The following is a 21,874-nucleotide window of genomic DNA, read 5'->3' as shown; positions in this document are numbered from 1 at the left end:
CTTTCTGAGATTGCCAAGAAAAAAACGCCAAACTAATTCTGAGATTGCCAAGAATAAAACGCCAAACTAATTCTGAAATTGCCAATAATGAAACGCCAAACTAATTCAACCTATTTTGCTGCATATTTTTACGGCTCCAAAACTACGGACAAAACAGCGCATGCATTCCCTCCTTCTTGTCCCCCAGTGGTCCCAACCACCAGGGGTCTGCCCGCGGATCTCTGCTCTAAATATTTTCAACTAATGACATTCCTCATGCTGGGTATTGGATTCATGTAATATAATGCTGCATCATCAAGTCAGAAAAAAAAAAAAGTATTAAGTTGAAGCGTTTAGTTCTCTTGAAATGATGAAGAATCTCTGAAACATGACTTCAAAGCATCATCTAAGATCAACTTGATTTATTATGAAAGTAGGTTTGAAGTTGCTATACCTAGAATATCCCTCTCGATGTTCCTGCAATAGAATATCCTAACAAAAGTAAACAGCCTACTCTTTCCTAACATGAAGGTCCAAACCAGCAGGAGAGACAACTTGTTTCAGGTTAAGACAAACAGAGCTGCAGCTCAGTTGACACAGTAATCTTCCACCAGGAGATTGTCTTCAAACCTAGGCAGGTGTTTTCCCAGATAGTTGATATGAATAATTTTTCTATTGAATCTATTTAAAAATAAATGTTGAAGAAACTTGAAATATAGATTGCCAGTGATGATGTTTTTAGCTAAAAACCATTAAGTGATTACCTTCTTCCCACCACAATGACTTTAAGCATGTCATCGTAACATTTATTTCTGTAATAAATCCAGAAAATAGGCAGACAGTCATGGTCAGAGAGCAAGATATATAAAGATATCCAGTTTACCCCAAGACTTTTTAACCGTGATAACAATGTGCCATATTCATATTACACCCTCAGGGAATAGATTGACCGCAAGATTTTAGCTATACAGCATGTCAACTCATAAAGACGTTATACGCTTAGGGAGACTGTAGATGAAAAAACAAGACGTTGCAGCTTCTAATGTTGCTGATGAACAGTGATCATCGCTAAGCCATGGAATTCAGCCAATGAATCTATTCTCTTTAAAATAAGAGCAAAAGAACATAAGAACAGCACACAATATTCTTCTAAAATTAGCAAATATCCAAAATACTGGGATGAAGAATCGTCTTTCATTTGCCATGAACATAGCATTCAGATCAGCAAGCTCCATGGCTGCAATACAAGTATGATAACCTTAACAAAAGCATCAGAACAAGATGTCAGTGGCCATAACGAAATTCCTGTAACCACAAAAATGAAATCAGGGAGTGTTGCAAGTAAGAAGAAATATTCTGCATTTTCTTTCCTGAATTAATGAATTTTCCAAAGCTTTTCCAGAGGAACTCATCTCTCTTTGCTTGAATCTAAACAACATCTCAAACTAAAAAGGCGGATGCCTGCATATTAAAACAATGTGCAGTGCCACCAATACCTAAAATAATGGAAAACACTTATTCTATGATCAACTGTACGTATGGTACAAATAGCTCCAATATTCTCCTCTTGATAAAATTTCCTTAGGGTTGGAACATCATTGGTACAATCAACATGTACTGCTAAGTTTTACACCACCAGGTAAGAATCTAACATGTCTTGACTGTTTCAATTTGACACGAGCATCCTGTATTCTCCCTAGTAGGATATCAACATAAATGGCTGCAAGAGTAGCTGTCGGATTGTTAGGCAGTAGAGACACAGCTTCCCGCAGAAACTGGCTAGCCTGCTCATGATCCCCTTGAATTATAGACATAGTGGCAAGATTTACATAAAGAGCTCCACGAGCCTCTTCAGGCTTCAGGAACACCATACCTTGGGGCTCTTCTGAACAAGTTTTTGCATTCAAACGACCATTTACCTCCTCACCATCCCCACCTTTCTCTATCCTCCATTTGTCTCTGTCTTCATCACTGTACGGCAACTGAACTTCATTCTTATCTGAAATATAGATCGATAAATGTCCAGCAGCTTCTTTAGGTCGGTTCAGATGGCAAAGTGCTTCAGCAGCATAAACATGACTTAGAAAATTGTAAATCCTAGAGCAGTCTGGCAACTGCTGAAGTGCTTGTGCAGCAGCTAATGCTTTCAAAGGATTTTCAAGGCTCAACTCCACATAAGCTAAGTCTCCAAGAACAGCCTGCTTTATCAAGTTGTTTACTTTCTTGCATGTGTCCTCATATGCAGAGACAGAACTCTGCAAGGTTGAGTTCGAGCTCATACCTCCTTTAACTTCCTTAGAATCATCATTTGCACCAGCAGGTGTAGAAGCTGATGTTGCATTAGAGGTCTTTGAATCTCCAGCCAATGAATTCTTGTTGCTCAAGTTCTTGCCACCTAAGGAGATTGTCTGGTTGCTATCATCTTCCTTTTCAGAGTTAGCACTGGCTTTTGTCAATTCAAAATTGTTTAATAAATGCAGAGCTTTAAGAAGACACTGTCGGGCAAATGGAAGTGACAGCCTGCACGGACCATCAGGACTGATCACACCATCTCCTGAACCATCTAAACACCTATATTTCAGGTTTTTATCATCAATGACTAGTTGTCTCCATCTGCCTATACCAACAACATGAACTTTAACTTCCTCACCACCCGATGATGAAGCACTGCTAGGTTGCAAAAGCCCCTTCTCTAAAGCTGAAAGGCAACATTCAGCAAGCCGGAGCCACAGAAGGGGTCTGTTGAAAAAAATTGACCTTGCTTTATTGAAACAATGAGCTGCAGCCAATGGTTTTCCACAAGCCAGATACTGCAGCCCACAGTTGTATATAATAACAAGAGACTTATCCTGTGAAAAGGTAGAAAGCTTCAGAGGCTTCTCAGAATGAAGTAACATACTGCTTTTCAGTGCCCTAGAAAAGGACAGAGTTGAAATGTTGTGTTTTCCAAATTGGTGATATATACACCCAAGATTGTTGAACATACTAAGAGCTCCTGCTTCTGTCCTGTTACCTGATGTCATCAAGAGTTTTATCGCTTTTCGATGGTTACCACGAGCATATTCTAACTGAGCCTTCAAAAGGAGTGCTGTGGATGAATCTCTGCATCGCGCAACATTCATAGCAAGCTTAACTTCACGCTTTGCAGCCTTCAGGTTCCTAGTAAGAAGCAGTAGCCGCACCTTGTAAAGATGCAAATTTAGTTTCAGATCAATGGCGGTAGCAGCTTGATCAACTGATGAATTTGAACAATCACTTGAGGCAGGCCTACCAAAATTTTGACTTCCAGTATCCAGTGTTGAAAACAAGGTTTCATATTCCAGCGCGTCATCTGATAAAGTTCTTGTCAAAGCATTATCAGGAACGTTTGTACCACCACTTGAATCTGAACCAGAGGCATCTGGCACAGTTGTATTGCTTGTTGCAGAAACTTTCAATCCTTGGTTAGAATGATGTTGAGCAATGCTTCCGTTATCAACTTGGTTTATCATGTGCCCAGCACCAAAAGATTTTTCAAGATACTGAATTACATCCTAAAACCAGTAGAATAGGTTATTAGGACAAAATTAAGCTCACAAACAATTGAAAAAGAAAGCATCAAAATCACAGAACAGTTAAAACAATCCCAGAAGACCAGCATACTGGAGATCAAAAACCATGATAGCATTAAAATCAATATCAGGCCCAACTAATGTTTGACATGAAAAAAATATTAATTTAGAGGGAAAAAAAATCTTGCCAAGCAAAATATTTGATAAGGGGACATGAACGAAAATAATGCCAGACTAAGATGTGTAAAGAATACCAAGGGCTAAGTTCCATGATGCAGAATAACCGACCAGAACACAAGCAGATTATGTTGATCAAACTACTGTGACAAGAAAACCTTGATTAGGGGCAGCATTATGTGCACAGATATGTCTATCTTTAAAAAATTAAACTGATAAGTCAACAAAGAAAAAAAAAATCTAAAACACTAAAATGATAAAAAAAACCATTTTGTTAGATTGGACAAAATTTACCAACTGATCTTCATGCTATCCATAATGGCTCATCTCTATTAAACAAGAATAACTTCTCTCTTTCACTTATGCCCTCTAAGAATGCAAACATGAAATATATATAGATTCAACTCCCACAATTTTTGTCTTATTTCTTCTTATCCAAGAACATTGCATGAAACTGTTTACACAGTCCCATCCAGACCTTTCCCCCACAATGTCATATCTGTTTAAAGACCTGACATCAACTCAGAGACCCTTCAAAGTGACCCAATTTCTCATTCCAGCCGATAATCAAATTAGTAGTTCTCTAGCTAATCCTACTCATTATAAGATTCCTAAAGATTCTAAAATTTCCTCTTAATCATGATACGTACCATCTGTGATGATGTTGAAGCAGAAAGATTGATATGATAGAATACAGTAGCAGGTGGTAAAAAGAAACCAGGAAAGCACCCTCTCAGTGTGTCAGAAACCAGCCATGGTTTAGTTGAGGTATGAGGGTCGGACTAGATCAGACTGACTTAGCTGGGCGCAATCCTTGAACTATGCTATCACAGTTAGACTGGTCCTAGATCTGCCTCAGCAAGTCTAAATCAGGTCAGGCTGAACCCAGGTCCAGAAGACGGAATACTGGGTTGGGTTACTCAGGGTTGACCTGGCCCTAACCTGACCCATATGCATCCCAATTTGGGGTGCAAATGAGCCAAGCTGCACGAGCTCGACTCAGGCCCGACTCTCCTCGACAATTATCGAGCCCAAGTAGCAGAATACTCCAATCGAAGGCTTGCAAGCTTAGTCAAGTACATATATTTCTAATGATGTAATATTTATTTATAATATATAGATTACATTAATTTAATACTTTAAAATATAATATTATGTTATATTTGGTTTTAACTATGTTTTTAAATTATGTCCAAGGCTCGAATTTGAGCTCAAACTCGAGCTCAAAATGGCTCGATTGATATTCGAGTCAATCCCAAGTATTGCTCTCTTTTTTTTTTTATCGAGTAGAGTTCGTGCTTGAGTATCAAGACTTAATCAATCTCGAGTCAAGTTTCAAGCTCAAGTATTTTAAATTGGGACAAACTCAAGCCTCAAATCACTCAATTTGGCTCGGGCTCGATTGCACCCCTAATTCCTATGCCTAAGGCATGCAACTTAAGGCATTTGAAATAAAAGCTGATTTTAGCATAGCCCGTTGTGGTCACAGTTGGCAACATGTGGAAAGAGACAATCTAAAACTTCAAATAAAGCAAAGATATGCCTTGTATCATATTGATGGATGGAACTTGAAAACCTCCCAAACAAAGTTCGCCATCTTGATACCAAACCTGATATCAATACCATCCTATTACAATATACAATATGTAACGGCGATGCATACTGAATGTCGGTATGGTACAAGACTACATACCAATTCAGTATCTGTATGATACGGTACCGACCAATACAGCAAACCTCGCTCACAAGGTTCTGCCTTTGACATAAACCGCATTCTAGCAAGTGTATTCAGTGTCTACTAGTGAGGAGGGGAAATACACCAACAACTAAATAAGGGAGGGTAGGAGGAAAAGGGCAGTAGACACTTCTCTAGTTCTCTACTGCTGGCTTAAACTCAACTTTTACCAATATGAAGTGCATGGTGGATAATGTGATACAAAAATCCATATCATCAATCCTGACCTCACATCTAGATGACAAAAACTGTGTTAAAATGTTAGGTTTCTTACGATATGCATTGAGTTCTCATCATATGGACATTTCTGATAGGTTCATTTGATGGTTTGGTCAAATTGTGTTCAAGATGTAAAGGTCAATGTTTTAAGCCTCAATATCGGGCCCCATATCAACACACATTACATTGTTGGAATTAACTAGCACATAGTACCATACATTGGTCTGGCAGTGCAATAAGCCCGGTAATGGTATCCTATCAAGTAGCAAAAATACACCCCACATTGCACATTACAGTTTTTGGTACTTAAAATGCTGGTAAAATCATTATCAATGGTGTGAATGCTAAATTTATGTCTATTCACGCTATGAGTATCATGAGTTTAATCATAATATTCAAATTGTCGAATTTGTAGTGGCTTTGTGCATTGATAATAAACCTTGAATATATCAATTTTTTGAGCAATTTTTATGTTATAATATTATAAGTAACTATAGGATCATAGGTTTTGGGCACTTGGAGGCTTCAGGCTCATCATTCAACTAGTAGGGTTGAAGCTCAACTATCTACATGTGTATGCATAAATATAAAGATAGAGAAAGGAAAAAGACAACCAACTATTTTTTGATTTATCTACCTGCTACAGGTTATACTACTAGACCAACAATAAATCATTGTTTTCATCATTCCAAATTATTTATGGTTGTCCATGTCCCAGCATGCATTTGTAGAGAAAGACATAAAAATTTAACGGCAGGAGGATCAAAGTCAAAATCCTATCAATCAAAAATACAGAAGCCAATTCAAGAATTCACACCTTGTTATCTAACATCTGAATTGCATAATGGTTGAGAAATCAATTTTTTTATAGGTGTCTAACAATGCATTAAGTGGTTATAAAATAAAAGATACTAATAAACCCAAGAGGTCATAAGGCATGGACTATGTATATCAATCATCTAGAGTATTATCATGTCAAAAACATCTTAAACCTTACATACCAACATGCAGAGGGTTTGGATATGAATATATATAAGCAAAATCAGATCACTATGTATTGCCAGTAAAAGTTTTCATTTTGTAAATACATGTAGCATAAGTAAAATACATCACAGACTTGATTCTTCTTTTATTCTTCGGCATTTCAAATGATGGATGTGATGATTAACCAAGTTGATTTTCACTGTGCTATGGAAGTTCAGTTGCCCATTTCTTTCTTTTCCTAAAGGTTTCTGCCAAATCATCAATAGCGAAACTCAGGATGAAAATCATGAAAACAAATGATGTAAATAGTTATTGGAACAGACAGAACTAGAAGCCAAAAATCACTACAAAAGAATAGAGGTGCAAGTGCTTAGTGAAGGCACTGAAGTAAGATAGGTTAATTGTCTCGTAATAGAATGCCAAATTACACAAACCAATATTTATTCCTCGATCAATAATACATTCCACATACATATTGATATATAATTTTGCTTAATCAACTTACGACTTCTTGGAATTTACAACTTTGTGCAAACATCGTTAAGTTAGAGGGTGAGGCTTCGTGCAATGATAAGGATGCTCCATTGTGACCTAGAGGTCACAGGTTCCAAACACAGAAACAACCACTCCATATGCAGATGTAAGGCTATATTCATCTGACCCTCCCCTGACCATGCAACAGCAGGAAATTCATGCAGAGCCCTTTTTTTCAAAGCACTATCTAGTCATTTCTCAATAAAGCAACAGCATCTAAATTCAAGGTGAATAAAACTCATTTACTCACACCAACTTAGTTTTCTACGAAAATATAAAAGAACTCAAAAGAAGTGCCTTTAAGATTGCTAGTCCTCTTTACACAACATGAAATATCTATCTTTTTAATAGCCGCAAATGGCATATTATGGGAAAACATGATCATTTTTCGCTAAATGCAACAAAATGCCAGCTTCCAAGATTTATTAGAGAGAGCATCTATTTTAGCCTTGGAACCAAAGTTTGATAATTGTTATTAAAACCGGTCTTCTTATCCACCATAAACATTTTATCTTTGTTTTTGTGGCAAGGAATAAAATAAAATAAATTAAAAAAAATTCAATTGGACAAAAATGAAAGGAAGAGAAAATTGTGATTTCTCCTTGTTGGTTGATTGAGGAAAAAGCAACTGAGAGCTTTTTTGTTTTCGTTAGCTAGATTTTCTTCATTTAAAACTTAAACTAGTTTAGGAGTAATTCTGGAATTTTATTGTATGTTTTATTGCAATTTTCAGACTTTTTGAACTATATATGGTAGGTTTAAGAACCGAGTTTCATAATGTCTAGAAGTCTCTTTGTTATATACATAGGATGTTCAGGAAGGCCTACCAAGACATTAGGATCTAGATACCGAGAGTTTTAGGTGCCTTCACACATGGAGTTCCATAGAGTTCCATGGATGTCAACATGCTGTGGCTTATTTCCATTTTAACTCCTTTATCTCTTCCATCATAAAGTCTTATTGTCATTCTTTTGGTTCTTAACCAAAACCCTTACATGTGCCCTTAGAAAAGGTGTTATTTCATTTTTATAATGTGCACCCCTAACGTTACAAGGACCTAGAAGAGACATAGATATGATTCTGAGGTATTTAGTAGTACAACATTATCGAAATATCATCTTCTATTTTGATTATGGTTTCCTCTAAATGTTTCTCTTTCTCAATGTCATCTTTATCAACAAAACATAAGATTTCTCTCTTGGAATTATCTTAACCTTATTGCTATCCATCACTTTAGCCTTTTCTGTTGCTTTCTTTAATTAAGAATCCAACATAAGCCAATCAACCCTGATCCAATAAACTACAGAAAACTGTGATTTCAACCAACTCTTCCTAAGACCTTCATATCTTCAAACCTGAAGCCACACCTACATCTTATATCAATTGTACGCCAGGGTTCCATCATCTATACTTCAAGATAAGCGATTTCAAATTCTTAATGAACATACCAGAAAGCTAAATTTTGTTCTTTGCAGTCATTAACCCAATCAAACCCTTCAAAATTCTTGTCCAATTACCATATCCCATCAATTTGATTTCAAAAGCCTCTTATCTTTGATTGCACTGTTTGGCCATAAATTAAAAGTTCTATATTTAAAATGAAAAATTGCAAATGAAATCATGAGTATGTCAAGAAAAACAATAAACATCCAAGCCCATTTTCATATAGGGGTGGCAAAATATAACTCGATCCGCCAACCCGACCAGTATTCGATCCACCATAAACAGATTTGGATTTGGACAAAACAGGTTCGGATCGTAAACAGGTCGACCCATTTGACCTGTTTATTATTTGGGTCGGATTCGGATTTTATATGTCTAACCTGCTTGACCCGTTTAACCCATATAAGTTTTGGATTGATTATGAATTGGGCCATTGGGTAATAGGCTAATGGGCCCCTCCTATGCAGGCCTGCGGCATAGAGCGCGCTTGTTTTTTCCAAATTCACCCACCCGTGTGTAGGCAATTGGACCACATTCGCGTGACATCCCATAGTCGATAACATGCCATGCTACCCCTTGATTTTGTGCCCGAGCAACCGAGCCCCAGTTCCCATCCCGCAGCCCCGCTAAGGCTTTTTTTCTCTTCCCCTCGGCCCTCCCCTTTCCTTCTTCTTCGCGCCACCGGAGGCGAAGACCACGAAGGCCAAGACTGGAGGCGAAGGAGTTGGAGGCGGCTGAGAGATCCCGATAGGGCAAAGGACCGAAGACAACTAAGGGCACGATCGATTAGAGTTGGAGACTAGAGTCTGGAGACGGCGAGAGCACTGTCAGGCCGAGAGCGGGGCGACGCAGGCAAGGCAGAGCCGCAGAGGGTGGTCGGGTCCAGATCGTCGGGCGGAGGGGCAGTCGGGCCGAGAGCATAAGATGAAGAGGCGGTTCGGCCAAGACCGCAGCGATGTAGGCAAGGGTAGAGGGGGGTCGGCCAGAGGGGCGCTCAGCGACGCCGACGAAGATGGAGGGGCGGGTCGCGGTCGGGCCGAGAGCGTGGCGAGCAGTAGAGATCAGAGATAGATGTGAGAAGCAAATTTTTATTTATTTTTATTTTTTTAAACGGATCACAAACGGATTTTTTTTAACTGGGTTATAAATATAAACAAGTTAAACAGATCGGGTCGGGTAACCTGTTTATTAAATGGATCAGGTTCAGATTTCAATATCTGATCTATTTAATAAATAGGTTAGGTTCAGGTTTAGACATTTTTGACCCGACCTACATTTGACTTGATCCGTTTATGACCCAACCCGATTGTCACCCCGGTTTTCATATCATAAATAAGCATCAAGGACAAATGGTTTTTCAAGCAATATTGATATGATATCAGATTATGGCTTTAACTTATGACTCGTCCTTAACATGTCCACAAATCGAGCTTTAGGCGATACAACATAGAAAATGCTTTGAACTCATGCACTGTTTGTTGATGGTGCTTCCTGCTATATCAGTGAAATAGTCTTATTTCAGAGCCAATAAAGTTAGCAAATTAAATTATTATCTTTAACAAAAATATAAGTTCTTTACCATTCCCTTGTTTATGATATACTTACAAACATTACATACTAATGGATTTAGTAAGATGCATATTGGCAATAAAGAGACTCCTTATGCCCTGAGATGGTGAATTAGCTTTTTTCTTTAAAAAATTTTCTTAACGATCAGTCGGTCTACTACCCTTACATCATGGATTCACCTCATTTGCAATGTGAACTGCTATTAGAGAAACAATCTAGTTCAACAATAATGTAGAGCACAAAGATGATAAGACCAGTAAATCCACATTAAGTTCAAAGACCAAATCCCAGGTAGCAATCTCTATGGGACTTCCGACAATGGAGGTGCGAACCTGTAAAGCTAGTCCATGCATTTTTCCATAAAATGTCTCTGGTGTTGAATAACAACCAGATAGCATGTAACCTATTTTATGAGCAGCAAACTGAGAAATGGCACATGCAGAACGCACATGTGTACATAAACTTGTAAGTATCTGGAGGTAATAAATGCAGATGCTAGGACAGTAGCGATGTAAGGAATTTCTCCTTTGATACTTTATATATAATCTGTAATAACTGTAAGAAAAGTTAAGCAAATATGATGCATTCAAGTTTGAAGCATATTTCTATATCAATTATGGAGCTCCTCATCATAGAATTCCTAACAAATACTAGGCAGGAAAATTAAGCAGTGGCATCTCCAGTGTATGAACTTACTGCAGCTTTTGATGCATCTTGGCAAGCTAATGCAACATCCAATAAGAGAAGGCATACATGAAGAGCTGTTGCCTGCACAGGAGCAAATACCATATCAGGAAAACAAGGAAGCAGATACACCTAATAATTAAAATAAAAATTGTTTAAGCAGCTAAAACCTCATTAATAGGTTCTATATTTTGATATAATGGTTCTAGAACTGATAACGCGAGTGCATATTCATGAAGATGGTAGAGAATGACTGCCTGGAGAGCATCAAAGTGAAGTAATAGCGTCAGTATCAAACCACTTTTAATTTTCCTTTAAACATGACTCAAGCAAAAATTATCAGGAAAATGATAAATATACAGAAACATACGATGTTCAGCGTTACAACAGAAGTGTCATATTCATCTGGATAACTAATGTTGCCGGTATTTGGGGCAGAAACTTGTAGTAGCATAGTATTATTCACTTTAGATCCTGAGGCTGTATTGCTATCGATATTGCTTCCAACTTCCATCCGCTCTACAGAAGCATGAGCAAGGTCTTCACTTCTCTTCTATGTGATTGTTAATAAATTGGTCCAAAGGTGCGTATTTGCAATTCAAATAGAAAGGATTATTAGTATCATTTCAAACTTCCAGGAAAAAATGTCCCAGGCAAAAGGACTGTAGCAAAATTAATGTGAACAGATCATTGAGATTGCATAGTTGTGCTTTTCTAAAGTAGAGATCAAATGACAAAATGAAAAATATAAAGGATATGTAACAGGTAACCTGAATGGTCAAGATTATGCAATATAGGATACACATTACACATATATAATAAAGGTTATGCCCCAACTAGTGCAATTCTCATATAACAAATACACAGAGACATCTCAAACTTAATATTCTAACTCAGATAAACAATCAGAAAGAATAGCAGATGACAGCAATAAATGTGTATAGAAATTAACTTGCAATTTCTCTTAAATTTATGAATAACACTTAAACATGGAGCAAGCATAGAATACTTTGCCAATGTTATCTTAGGAGTAAGTGGCAAATGAACCATTGAAACATAATGAGCCATTTGACATGTACTCCAAATCCAGCAAATTAGCAGTTATTAATATTTTACAGTAAGGAAGGTTTAAAGTCAAGATCGCAGTGCCAGTAATGACTCGAGACCAAGTCATATGATACCGACTCTTGAGAGGCGCCCTGGTACATACCAAAACTTTTCACTTTATTTTAACTTTTTAGTATTAATTAGGGTTTTTTTATGTTCATTCAAGTGATAAACGAGGGTTATGTGAGGTTTTGATGTTTTTCCTTTGCTTTAAAGTTCTCTTATTTTTATTATGTTTTTTCCTTGCTTTCCCTGTCTATCGCCCTTTACCTTTCCTCTAAACTCACATTTGAATGACAACAACACTGGAAAAAAAAAAGGACCAGGTGCATTTCTTCACATCCCGATTGGTAACAGGCCATACTGACTGGTGACGGTCTCCATCATGCTTGGTGCCAGTTGGTACCAATTGGAACAGCCCCATTACAGGGGGGACTGGGGACCAGGGCACATCCTAGGAACCAGTCTCCAGCCTCATCTAGGATGCCCAATACAGACTGGAGCAACCAAGACTCAAATTCTTAGAACAAAGTATACATTCTTCCAAAAGATCTACAATAATAGCATGAGAATTCTATATAATAACAAGGACCTCAACAACAATAATTAGCATTGGTGCTGCATAATAGTCATAGTTAAGCATTCAGTCTGCCAATAAAATGGTCATAAAAAAACACACTACAATAAAGATAAATATTGTATTGCCCAACCAACAAGCAGAATTTTGAATTACTTGTGCATCTAGTTTTACCTTAACCTTGTTGAGCACATCAAGCAGCTTCGCTGGATCAGAACAACCATCATGGAAGTATTCTGCAACAGCAATGTTATGAAGAACCTGAAAATTTCATATTCACAAGTCAAATCATAGATAACTAAAAGCTTTTAAGCCCCCAATCATGTACAAAGATGACTTCCACAAGGATTAGTCTAAAAGGAATTCACTTGACCCCAGGAAAGATGACGAACAATTCACAATGTTGCACATCAGATACAAGTACGAAGAATTTTTAAAGCTCTAATTTCAGATTCTATGCTGCTAAACAAGATCCGCATTATTTATACAGGAAAATAATACCAGCACACTAATGCACATAACATATGCTCATAGGATGTGATTTAAGTGAACAACATGCCACAGAATCATAATGCAATGAATGCATATCAAGCCAAAAGCAATCCTAATTCTAATTGATGTCTTCACTGATTATTGAAATTCAAATGATAGGGAAAAAAATGACAACAGGCTGCATAGGCCTTCTTTCATCACCAAACAAATCCCGCCTCACTCACCAGATATCTACTTCAACATGCACCCTATATATCTTCAAGTCCAAATGGTAAATGGCATGAGCAGACAACTCACAGAAAGGAGGTCTAACTCAAATCATCAACCTGGTGCACAAGAGACAGATTCAAGTTTTTAAATTTCAAAGGAATGGCAGGGTGTCCCACTATCTCAAGTGTCAAGATAGGACACCATCCTGAGTGTCGAGACAGGATAATTAGAAACATACCAGGACAAGATGGGACATTCACAATCTCAAGTATCTGGACACGAGGCATCCCATTCCAGAGAAAAACCAGGCCCAATCACATGATACTTAAAATCTTGAACAGATTCAACAAAATACCTTTTTATTCTTTCAAAAGATAACCACAATCAAAATAGTAATGCATGCCAAACTTATGCTCATAGAATAATTAGATAGTGAATATATGTCAAAGTAAAATCAATGTTACTTCTAATTGATGTCTCCACTATCCATTGAAATTCCAATGATCAAAGAAAAAATGTTGGTAACCCATTGCAATGGTAAATAGACGTCCTTTGACACCATCCAACCCCACGCTGGTCACCATATATTCAACATACACTATGCATCTTCAAGCTTAAATGGTAAAGAGCACAATAGATACCAAATAAGCAGCTCATAAAAGGACTTCAAATTATCAAAGGAATTCTAAGGATGTATTTCCTACATAGCATGACCTTACTGAACCAAATTGTGGTGAGAAATGGGCAAGGTTGGTGAGGGCCTCATGGTCGAAATGAAAAGGAACCAATGTGCTCAAATCAGACACAATTAGATTGGATAAAGTAATAACACAAAAGAAAACTGATTTATGAAATGGAAGAAATAGTTGACGAATATAATTCTAAGAAAGTCAACATTATATGCTAAGGATCAAAACTGCATGAAAGACCTAAGCTGATTATTGGAGGTATTGATGAAAAAGAGCAGAAAAACATAGGCATACTGGATAAAGGTTTGAAAAAGGGGTACAATTAAAAGTTAATAGACATTAATTATAATAAACACAAAACTGATACTAGAGAGGAGATGATCAAAATTATTTGCAAGTATGCATGCGAAAAAAAAAGGATGGATTATATACCAAAGAAAAGGTTTGCTTAATATAGATGAAAGACAAGATGTTATTAATGAAAGGGTACTTAGATGGGGAGTTTAAAGCAGTCTGTACTAGACATAAATAGAAAGTATAGAATGATCATTGTGATGAATTACAAATCTACAGTCCAACTTCGGGTTTCCATGATCTAGTGTTGAAGACCAATTCAAAATGAAACAATTATATCGTACCCAAAAAATCCAGGGGAGCGGGATGGATGCAAACGATAACTACTTGGGTGAAGTAAAGCAACTATGCCATTGCATTAAATATAAAAGTTGTCATATAATGCATCCTTAATCTCTAATCTTGATTGTTTTTTACCTAGATTTCTTCTTTTATTAGAAAGTTTCTCGAGATATTTCAGATACAGAAGTGAAAGAACTTACATCTTCGACCAAGATAATTTTTTAGTTCTGTTTCCTACTTTACTCTGTCAGGTTTAGTATTTTTAGGAAATTTTCTTTCGTACACAACATTATAGAAAAAATAAATACTGAGAAACAACTCATTCCCCTAAATTCAATCACAGAGGCCTGCAAACAATCGCCAAATACTAAAGCATATGATTGCTGATAAATTGACAGGTTCATCCAAACAAAGGTGAATGAACAACCGACCAACTATTCCAGTCATATAAAGCAAGAGCAATGTACGTGGAAACCATGAGCACGAACTTATAAAGGAAATGGAGATCAACAAAATCAAATTTCGGATAAAAATTCATCAATATAAGTCAAAAAACACTCGACTACAGAATTAATCAGACGGCTGAGATGCAAACAACCAGACGAAGATCCAAACTGATCAACTGTGAAAGAAATAACAGAAACAAGAACTATTCAAATAAGTCGTCAAAGAGAGACGAGACCCGGGGGAAAAAAAATCGAAATATAGGAGACACCTTCGGATCATCGCCTTTCTTCTGCAAGAGTTGGTTCAAGACATCGATACACTCGGAAAAGCGCCGGCTCTGGAACAGGACGGCGGCCTCCTTGGCCAGCACCTCCGCGTCAGAGAGCGGTCCCTCCTCGTTCGCAAGCCCATCCTTGCCTCCCGCTGCCGGCGAGACCGACGGCTCCCGCGCGTCCATTCTCCCAGATCGAGCAGCTCCGACCGGATCCGGAGGCCAGAGCAGCGGCAGTGGTGGAGGGAAGGGAAGGAGACCACACCAAGCGTTCGCTCCCACGCTAGCGATTGGAAAGAGGGAGTCAGGTTCGAAGCGGGGGAGGATTAGGACGGAGAAGGAGCGAGGGTTTCTCGAAACATGGTAGGGTTTAGGGGGAGAGATGGTTAGTTCGGGAGGAGTTTAGGGTTTGAGACCGCCGTGAAGGGCCCCGAGGTATGTGGTTTGGATGAGAGAGAGGGGGGGGGGGGGGGAGAAGAAGGAGATTTGTTTTGATCTCTTGATGTTGAGAGGGAGACGAGCAGCGGATAAATGGAAGAAAAATAAAAAAGCAGCTTTGATATGGGAAACCTTTTTGAACGAAGTGTGCATAGTCCCGGGGCACGTGCAATGCACGTGTGTGAAAAGAATTAAGAGTAGTTTTACGTACAAGTAGCTCATGTAAAAGAATTTGTTTTAAAGATTACAGGGAAATATTAATAATTTCTTGGATGTAACTTTAAACTTCAAGAGCTGACAATAAAATAGATGCAAACATTGATTTATTGGACATCATAGTTAGATCCCTCAGAAGAGGTAATTCTTTTCTCCTAGCTAGCATGTGCATGAATTAGTTGAATAAATAGAGATATTTAAATTTTACCCTCAAGCAGAAAAAAAGGAGCTATAAATTATATTGGATATGAATTTGAAATCTGATTGTCTTTATTTCAAATTTTTTATATCTATTTTTTTATTCTCAAGATATATTTTAATTATTATCAATTTAATCCATTAACTAAGCATAAAGTTTCTTGAATTATTGAATCTTTCAAACAAATTTGATGACAAAATAGATGAGGAAACTGATTTAAGAAAATACTTTGTTGGGCATCATAGTTAGATCCGTCGAAAAAAAAAAAAATCCCTTCTAAGTAGAATTTCTAAAAACTGGTTGAATAAATAGAGTTATTTTGAATTATGATTCTACAAACGAAAAAGACAATATAAGCTGTGTACTGGATATGAATTTGAAATTAAATTATTATTATACTGAGTTTGTTTTTATGTAGTATTTTGTTTATATTTTAAGACATTTTGTGATATGTTTCAATTATTGTTAGTGTAATCCATCAAAGGAGCATATAGTTTTTTGAGTTATTGAATTTTTCAAAACTTTCATCCAATTTACACCATTTATTTACGCACTTGGGCTCATGGTCTTTGAAGTTCAAAGAGTCAAAGAATGTGTCAAAAATCATTATCTAAAGAGTTGATTGAGACTATTTAAGAGAGTGTTTGATTCATAATCGAAATCAAAATGAGAATCAAAATGGTCAAATCTTTCGAAACATTTGGTTCATAACTGAAATCAGAATCAGAATGAAAATTTTGAATTCATAGATGAGAGTGGGGATTGAGTTCTATATAGATTGAGCTATTTCCATTTCATTCTGGAATCGAAATCGAAATGGGACTCCTTTCAATCAAATAGTTTGAATGAAAATCATCCATTCCGATTCTGATTCTAAATCTCCACTTTCTTCAATTAAACACCCTCTAAAAATAGCTGGAGGATTATAATTTATAAATGAATGGATAAATAGATGTAATTACCGGCGAGTCATATTTAAAACTCAATGTAAAACCTTATCCTTTTCGAGTTTCTGACCATTCGCCAGTGGCATACCAGGTAAAATCTTTCCACGCCACCAGATCACTTAAAATCCCTTTTTCTAGTCAAAAAGTGAGGGAAACAAATTGTTGCTATGCTCAGTGGGACCATTACGAAATGTCGCCGAAGAAAAAGGTTGTAGTTTAAACCTCTAAAATGGGACAACCAAAGAATGTTATCATTGGTAATTAACTTGTTGAAAACCAACAAGTCCCTTAGGTCGAATAATTGGAGTCTTACTCACCATTGCAGCAACATGATGCCATTGGTGGTGAAACCTAACATGAAATATCTCAACAAAGTAAAATTGGCCATACTGAAGTCCAATTTCCAATGCCAGGGTCATTCTAATGGGTGGTCAACCAAATGTGACACCATGGCATAGCTTCAGTATTATCTAGATGAAAGTCAGAAAGACCTGATAGAAGCATTAACAAGTCAGAGTGCAACGGTTGAGAGGCCATTGTTAAGTCAGCAAGAGAATTCTTCGTCGATGGTCTCTAAGCAAATTGACAAGTTGATTGCTATCATGAACGATTAAAATCAGTCTCCAAAAATGTCACGTAATGCATTTCCAAATATATAGAATTTGGAAAATGGCTCATCAGTAGTATGAAGATCACCAGCACAAGATCTGTGTGGTATGGAAGTGTGAGAATTTTATAGCAGCTTGATTTATAGAGATTAATGTCTCGTGACAAAGAAAAGACTAAATATTATGTAGGGGAATCATTCGGAACAAAGCTAATTAGGCCATCAGTTTCACCTCAAATAATTACTTCGGCCAGTTATAGGCTAAATGTGATTGCACGTGATGTCGCTAGAGTTAAGGGTGAGCAAAAATAGAATCTGAACCAATCAAACCGATAAAATGAAAGCAAACCGCAGATTTGGTTTGGTTTAAAATTTTATTCGATTTGATTTAATTGATTTTTGATATATAAAAAATAGATTTAGATTGGTTCAGATTTATCAGTAAATAAAACTATTTTCAAATCGTACCAAACCGGCTTTAATAAAATATAATCATTTTAATTAGAATATTATTTATATTGAAGTATTAATGTATTAGAAAATAATTTTAGATTTATGATGTTGTTTATCAATTTGATTTTATATTGATTAGTCTTAAATCCTAAGTGACTTACTTAGTGGATTGTTTTTTTTTTTTGTTGTAATGTGTTGGGGATCTTTATTTTAATTCTTAATGATGGTGTTTGTTTAAGAATTTTATTTTGTTGAGTGACAATATCTTATGTCAATTTAAATTATTTTATTTAATAAATTTTTTTGATAATACTTTTATGTAAAAAGAAAATAAATCTTTATGAATCAAAAAAAAAATCGATAAATCAAATCAAAGCAGATTATTTAAATTATGTTGATTTAGTTTGATTTCAATTTTCTATTGATTCAATTTGATTTTTAAAAATATCAAATTATTTAAAATTGATTCAACTTAGATTTGAATATAAAATCGGTCCAAATCAGAGAGTGTTGCCAATAGGAGCTTCAACTGGTTGCAAGCCGAATACATCCATCGGGGACGGCAATGGCCAAGGGGAAAATCGTATAAGGCCCATGGCCAAGTGGTGGTGATTGCTAGGGGCAACCAACTTCAGGAGGATGTGAAGTAAATAATGCCGGGATCAAAAATTCGCACCGTTCCAATGTGAGATTCCAAGGAGTATTCATATTTTTATTCTGTTAACCGGAGGTGGGACTAACATATGTGAGACAAATCTTTATGCAATGCATTGGAACCACTTGTATCAGCCTCAAATAAGGGCTCCATGGCAAGCGTAGTACATCAAAATCAAGATGAGCGGGTTCAGCCGATGCCAAATCTTGCTCATTTAGCATGTCCTTTATAAATTATTTATATTGATATAGAATTATTTTGAACTATCATGATTGTTTTCTTCTTTTTGCATCTAAGCATAGGTATGATATTTTCATCTTTTTTTTTTTTTTTTGAGTCTATAAACCATTTGATCCCTCCCTCTTTATTTTATTTCTTTATTTAACTAGATTATACTAAAATTGATGCATTAACATAGAGCATTGAATAGTTCAAAAATGCATGTAAAGCTTCAATTTAGCATTTCACTACTTGATCTAGATGACAAATAGATGCACCGCATATCAATAAATTGATCGATTGATATCTAACATAACCAAAGGTCAACGAAGATGATGACCACTAAACCATATGGTTTATCTATATATGATTCAATAAGCCAAAACCATTTTCAACGCAAGAAAACAATTCGAGATAAGAACTTCTTGATCCAAGTAACTTAAACTAAAATAAAATAAAGTCACATGATTTCTCCCAAGTCAGTATTTCTTTCTATGTCTACATTTTTGCCATGACATATCTTAGCAGTATTTGGAGCAACATAACATGTACCTATGTGACACGTATGGAGGAAAATATCAGCCAATATGGTGAAGGATTAAGCTAGAAATAATGTTACACACGGGCACCATGCCAATTTAGGGCTCCTCGACTCCCCTTTAAAATTTTCTTTAGTGCTACCTACCCCACCGTGTCCTTGATTATGGGTATCTCGTTTTGTGGTAGGGCATTAAGATTCTTCAATATATTTCTTCCACTAATAGAACACTAGATAAATTGGGAATAAATACATGTTATTTATCAGCTCAAACGCATCATATTTGCGGCTAGAGAGGAGTAACCACTTTGAACAATTGCCATTAATTATTTGATTTTACGAATTGCCATCTTGTCCTTTTGATATATAGCACGTCATCTCAACAGGGGAGAATTAGAATTTCTCATGTGTATTAGGAGAGTAATAGTTTGGTGCACTTAGGACTGGAACTGGGTTCAGACTAGGCCAACTTTAGGTTGAACTTTGGGCTCGACTTGAAATAATTCAGATCGAGCTTAGGCCTAAATATAGAATCTATTTATTTTTCCATCCGAGCTCGGGCATACTTTTGGCCTCGCTTGGGCCCAAGCTCGAGCCCAAATTTCAACCTAATCAGTAGCCAGTATGTTCGGCCCGAGCCCAGTTCTCTACTCAAATTGATTTAGACCGAATATCTGACCTGAGTTAGCCCGAGCCTAATCAATTAGCATTAGCTAATTGGTTTAATCAATTAGCCCTAATCAAGTTAAGCCTTGACCCAGTGACCTTGCTGTTTCGTGTTCCCGACCTTCTTCTTCCAATGTTCGTGACGATTTCTAAGACTCCAACTCCTCTAGCTTGAAGTGCCCTAGCCCTGGCCCTGGTCTGTGTCCATCCACCATATGATCTTTCATCTTCCCCCATTGCCAATACCGGTCTTCTGTCTTCCCCCATCAATCATCGCTGACTCCGGTCATTCGTCTTTCCCAATCGGCCATCACCAATGCCAGTCTTCCATCTTCGCCCATTGCCATCATTGTTCACTAGTCTTCCATCAATACCCCTAATAGGTACGGCTCCTACTGACTCTCCCTTCTTCAGGATCTTCAATCTTTGTATTCTTTAATCCCTATTTTCCTTTCCTCTTGATATTAGAGTTTTGAAGTTGGCCATTGGTGTTCCTCTAGTCTTCACCCCTAATAGGTTGGCTGGCGGTGTCACCATCATCATTAATCTCGGTCGCTATTCACCTAATCAATCAACTGTTGTAGGTACCTCCAAATAACTGGAATGCCTTTGTTGGAAAGAATATTACTAATTGGGCCCTCAATGTTACTATTGGTTGTTACATCATTCCACCAACACTACTAATTATCCTATAGAAGTGTGAAATTCTTATTGCCCTGGATGCTTTCATGCACTAAATTGGGATGCATGAGCATGTCCTTATTATCCTAATGTGCATTTTCTTTAGATAGTTTGTTGAAGAAGCTTGGTTTGACCTATTAGTTTGTTCATTTTTTTTGTCATTTAAATCTGTTTTTGAGTGGTTTAGTTTCTAGTTCATGCTTTACTGCTATCTATTTTACCAAGAAAAATATATGCTTGCATGTACCACTTTCAAATAAAAGAAAGAAATACTAATTTATTCTTCGATGTTTACAAAATATTGTTTATGGTGATTAGTTTCAAGGTCACAGATCATAATATGAGCTGCAACATATGTTGGAAGTTTAATAATTACCTTATCCCACAAAATCATATTTACCTAGGACCACTTAAATAAAAACAATATTTGTCACATACCTGTTGTGCACGTCCTAATATTAGGGTCTTGATGTGGCCTACATGTGATCTAATCATTAAAGACAATTCAAGATAATTAAGATGATAATAAATAATTAAAATTCTTTTGAGATAGAGACAGTCCTGATCAAAATAAGGACTTCATTGTGGTTATGATTTCTTGATGGACAGAAATTTATATTAATCTAAAAGAGTCCCTGATCTAACCTATAAATATAACCTGTGACTCTCTATCGGTAATAAGCATCGAGATCCTCTAGGCATAGGCTAAAAGAATTTTTTTTTTGTGCTATTTTGTAGGATTGGAGCAAAATAGATTTCTCTTGCAGATCCATCTTCCGATATTCTAACAATGTTCTTCATCTCTGATTTATTTTTGGACTTGAACAATAATGGCCGGAGATATGTTATTTCCACGTCAAGATTAAATTTTTTACATTCAGTGGTATCAAAGCCAACTTCTATGCTATTTTGTTCAGTCTACTGATCTTATTGCTGTATAAAAAATTTGTA

The 21,874-nt window shown here is 36.7% G+C and overlaps 1 protein-coding gene across 3 annotated transcripts; it reads right to left on the bottom strand.

The window, feature by feature from the left end:
- Positions 1-1,321: 1,321 nt before the first annotated feature.
- On the bottom strand, positions 1,322-15,786 carry LOC105033564 (uncharacterized). 3 transcript variants are annotated; one of them, XM_010908423.4, is made up of 6 exons: positions 15,302-15,786; positions 12,734-12,820; positions 11,246-11,428; positions 11,046-11,132; positions 10,888-10,959; positions 1,322-3,512 (listed from the first exon to the last, which is right to left on the bottom strand). In XM_010908423.4, the coding sequence occupies exons 1-6, from the start codon at positions 15,488-15,490 to the stop codon at positions 1,587-1,589; spliced, it is 2,544 nt and encodes an 847-aa protein (XP_010906725.1). In that variant the 5' UTR covers positions 15,491-15,786; the 3' UTR covers positions 1,322-1,586. The 3 variants fall into 3 exon arrangements, with proteins under 3 accessions (XP_010906725.1, XP_073107198.1, XP_073107193.1); XM_073251097.1 differs by lacking the exon at positions 15,302-15,786 and adding an exon at positions 13,276-13,448; XM_073251092.1 differs by lacking the exons at positions 11,046-11,132; positions 11,246-11,428.
- Positions 15,787-21,874: the final 6,088 nt, after the last annotated feature.

Source organism: Elaeis guineensis, chromosome 1 (assembly GCF_000442705.2).
Source record: "Elaeis guineensis isolate ETL-2024a chromosome 1, EG11, whole genome shotgun sequence".
Classification (NCBI taxonomy): Eukaryota; Viridiplantae; Streptophyta; class Magnoliopsida; order Arecales; family Arecaceae; genus Elaeis; species Elaeis guineensis.
The sequence above is the reverse complement of the archived record's forward strand: the minus strand, read 5'-3'. Positions and strand labels throughout refer to the sequence as shown.

Excerpts from the sequence above, each read along its gene's own strand:
- LOC105033564 (XM_010908423.4), bottom strand. The coding sequence starts at position 15,490 with ATGGACGCGCGGGAGCCGTCGGTCTCGCCGGCAGCGGGAGGCAAGGAT. Across the intron at positions 11,429-12,733 it reads ATGTGCTCAACAAGGTTAAG|AAGAGAAGTGAAGACCTTGC; the intron begins GTAAAACTAGAT and ends ACAATCACATAG. Across the intron at positions 11,133-11,245 it reads CTGTTGTAACGCTGAACATC|GCAGTCATTCTCTACCATCT; the intron begins GTATGTTTCTGT and ends GATGCTCTCCAG.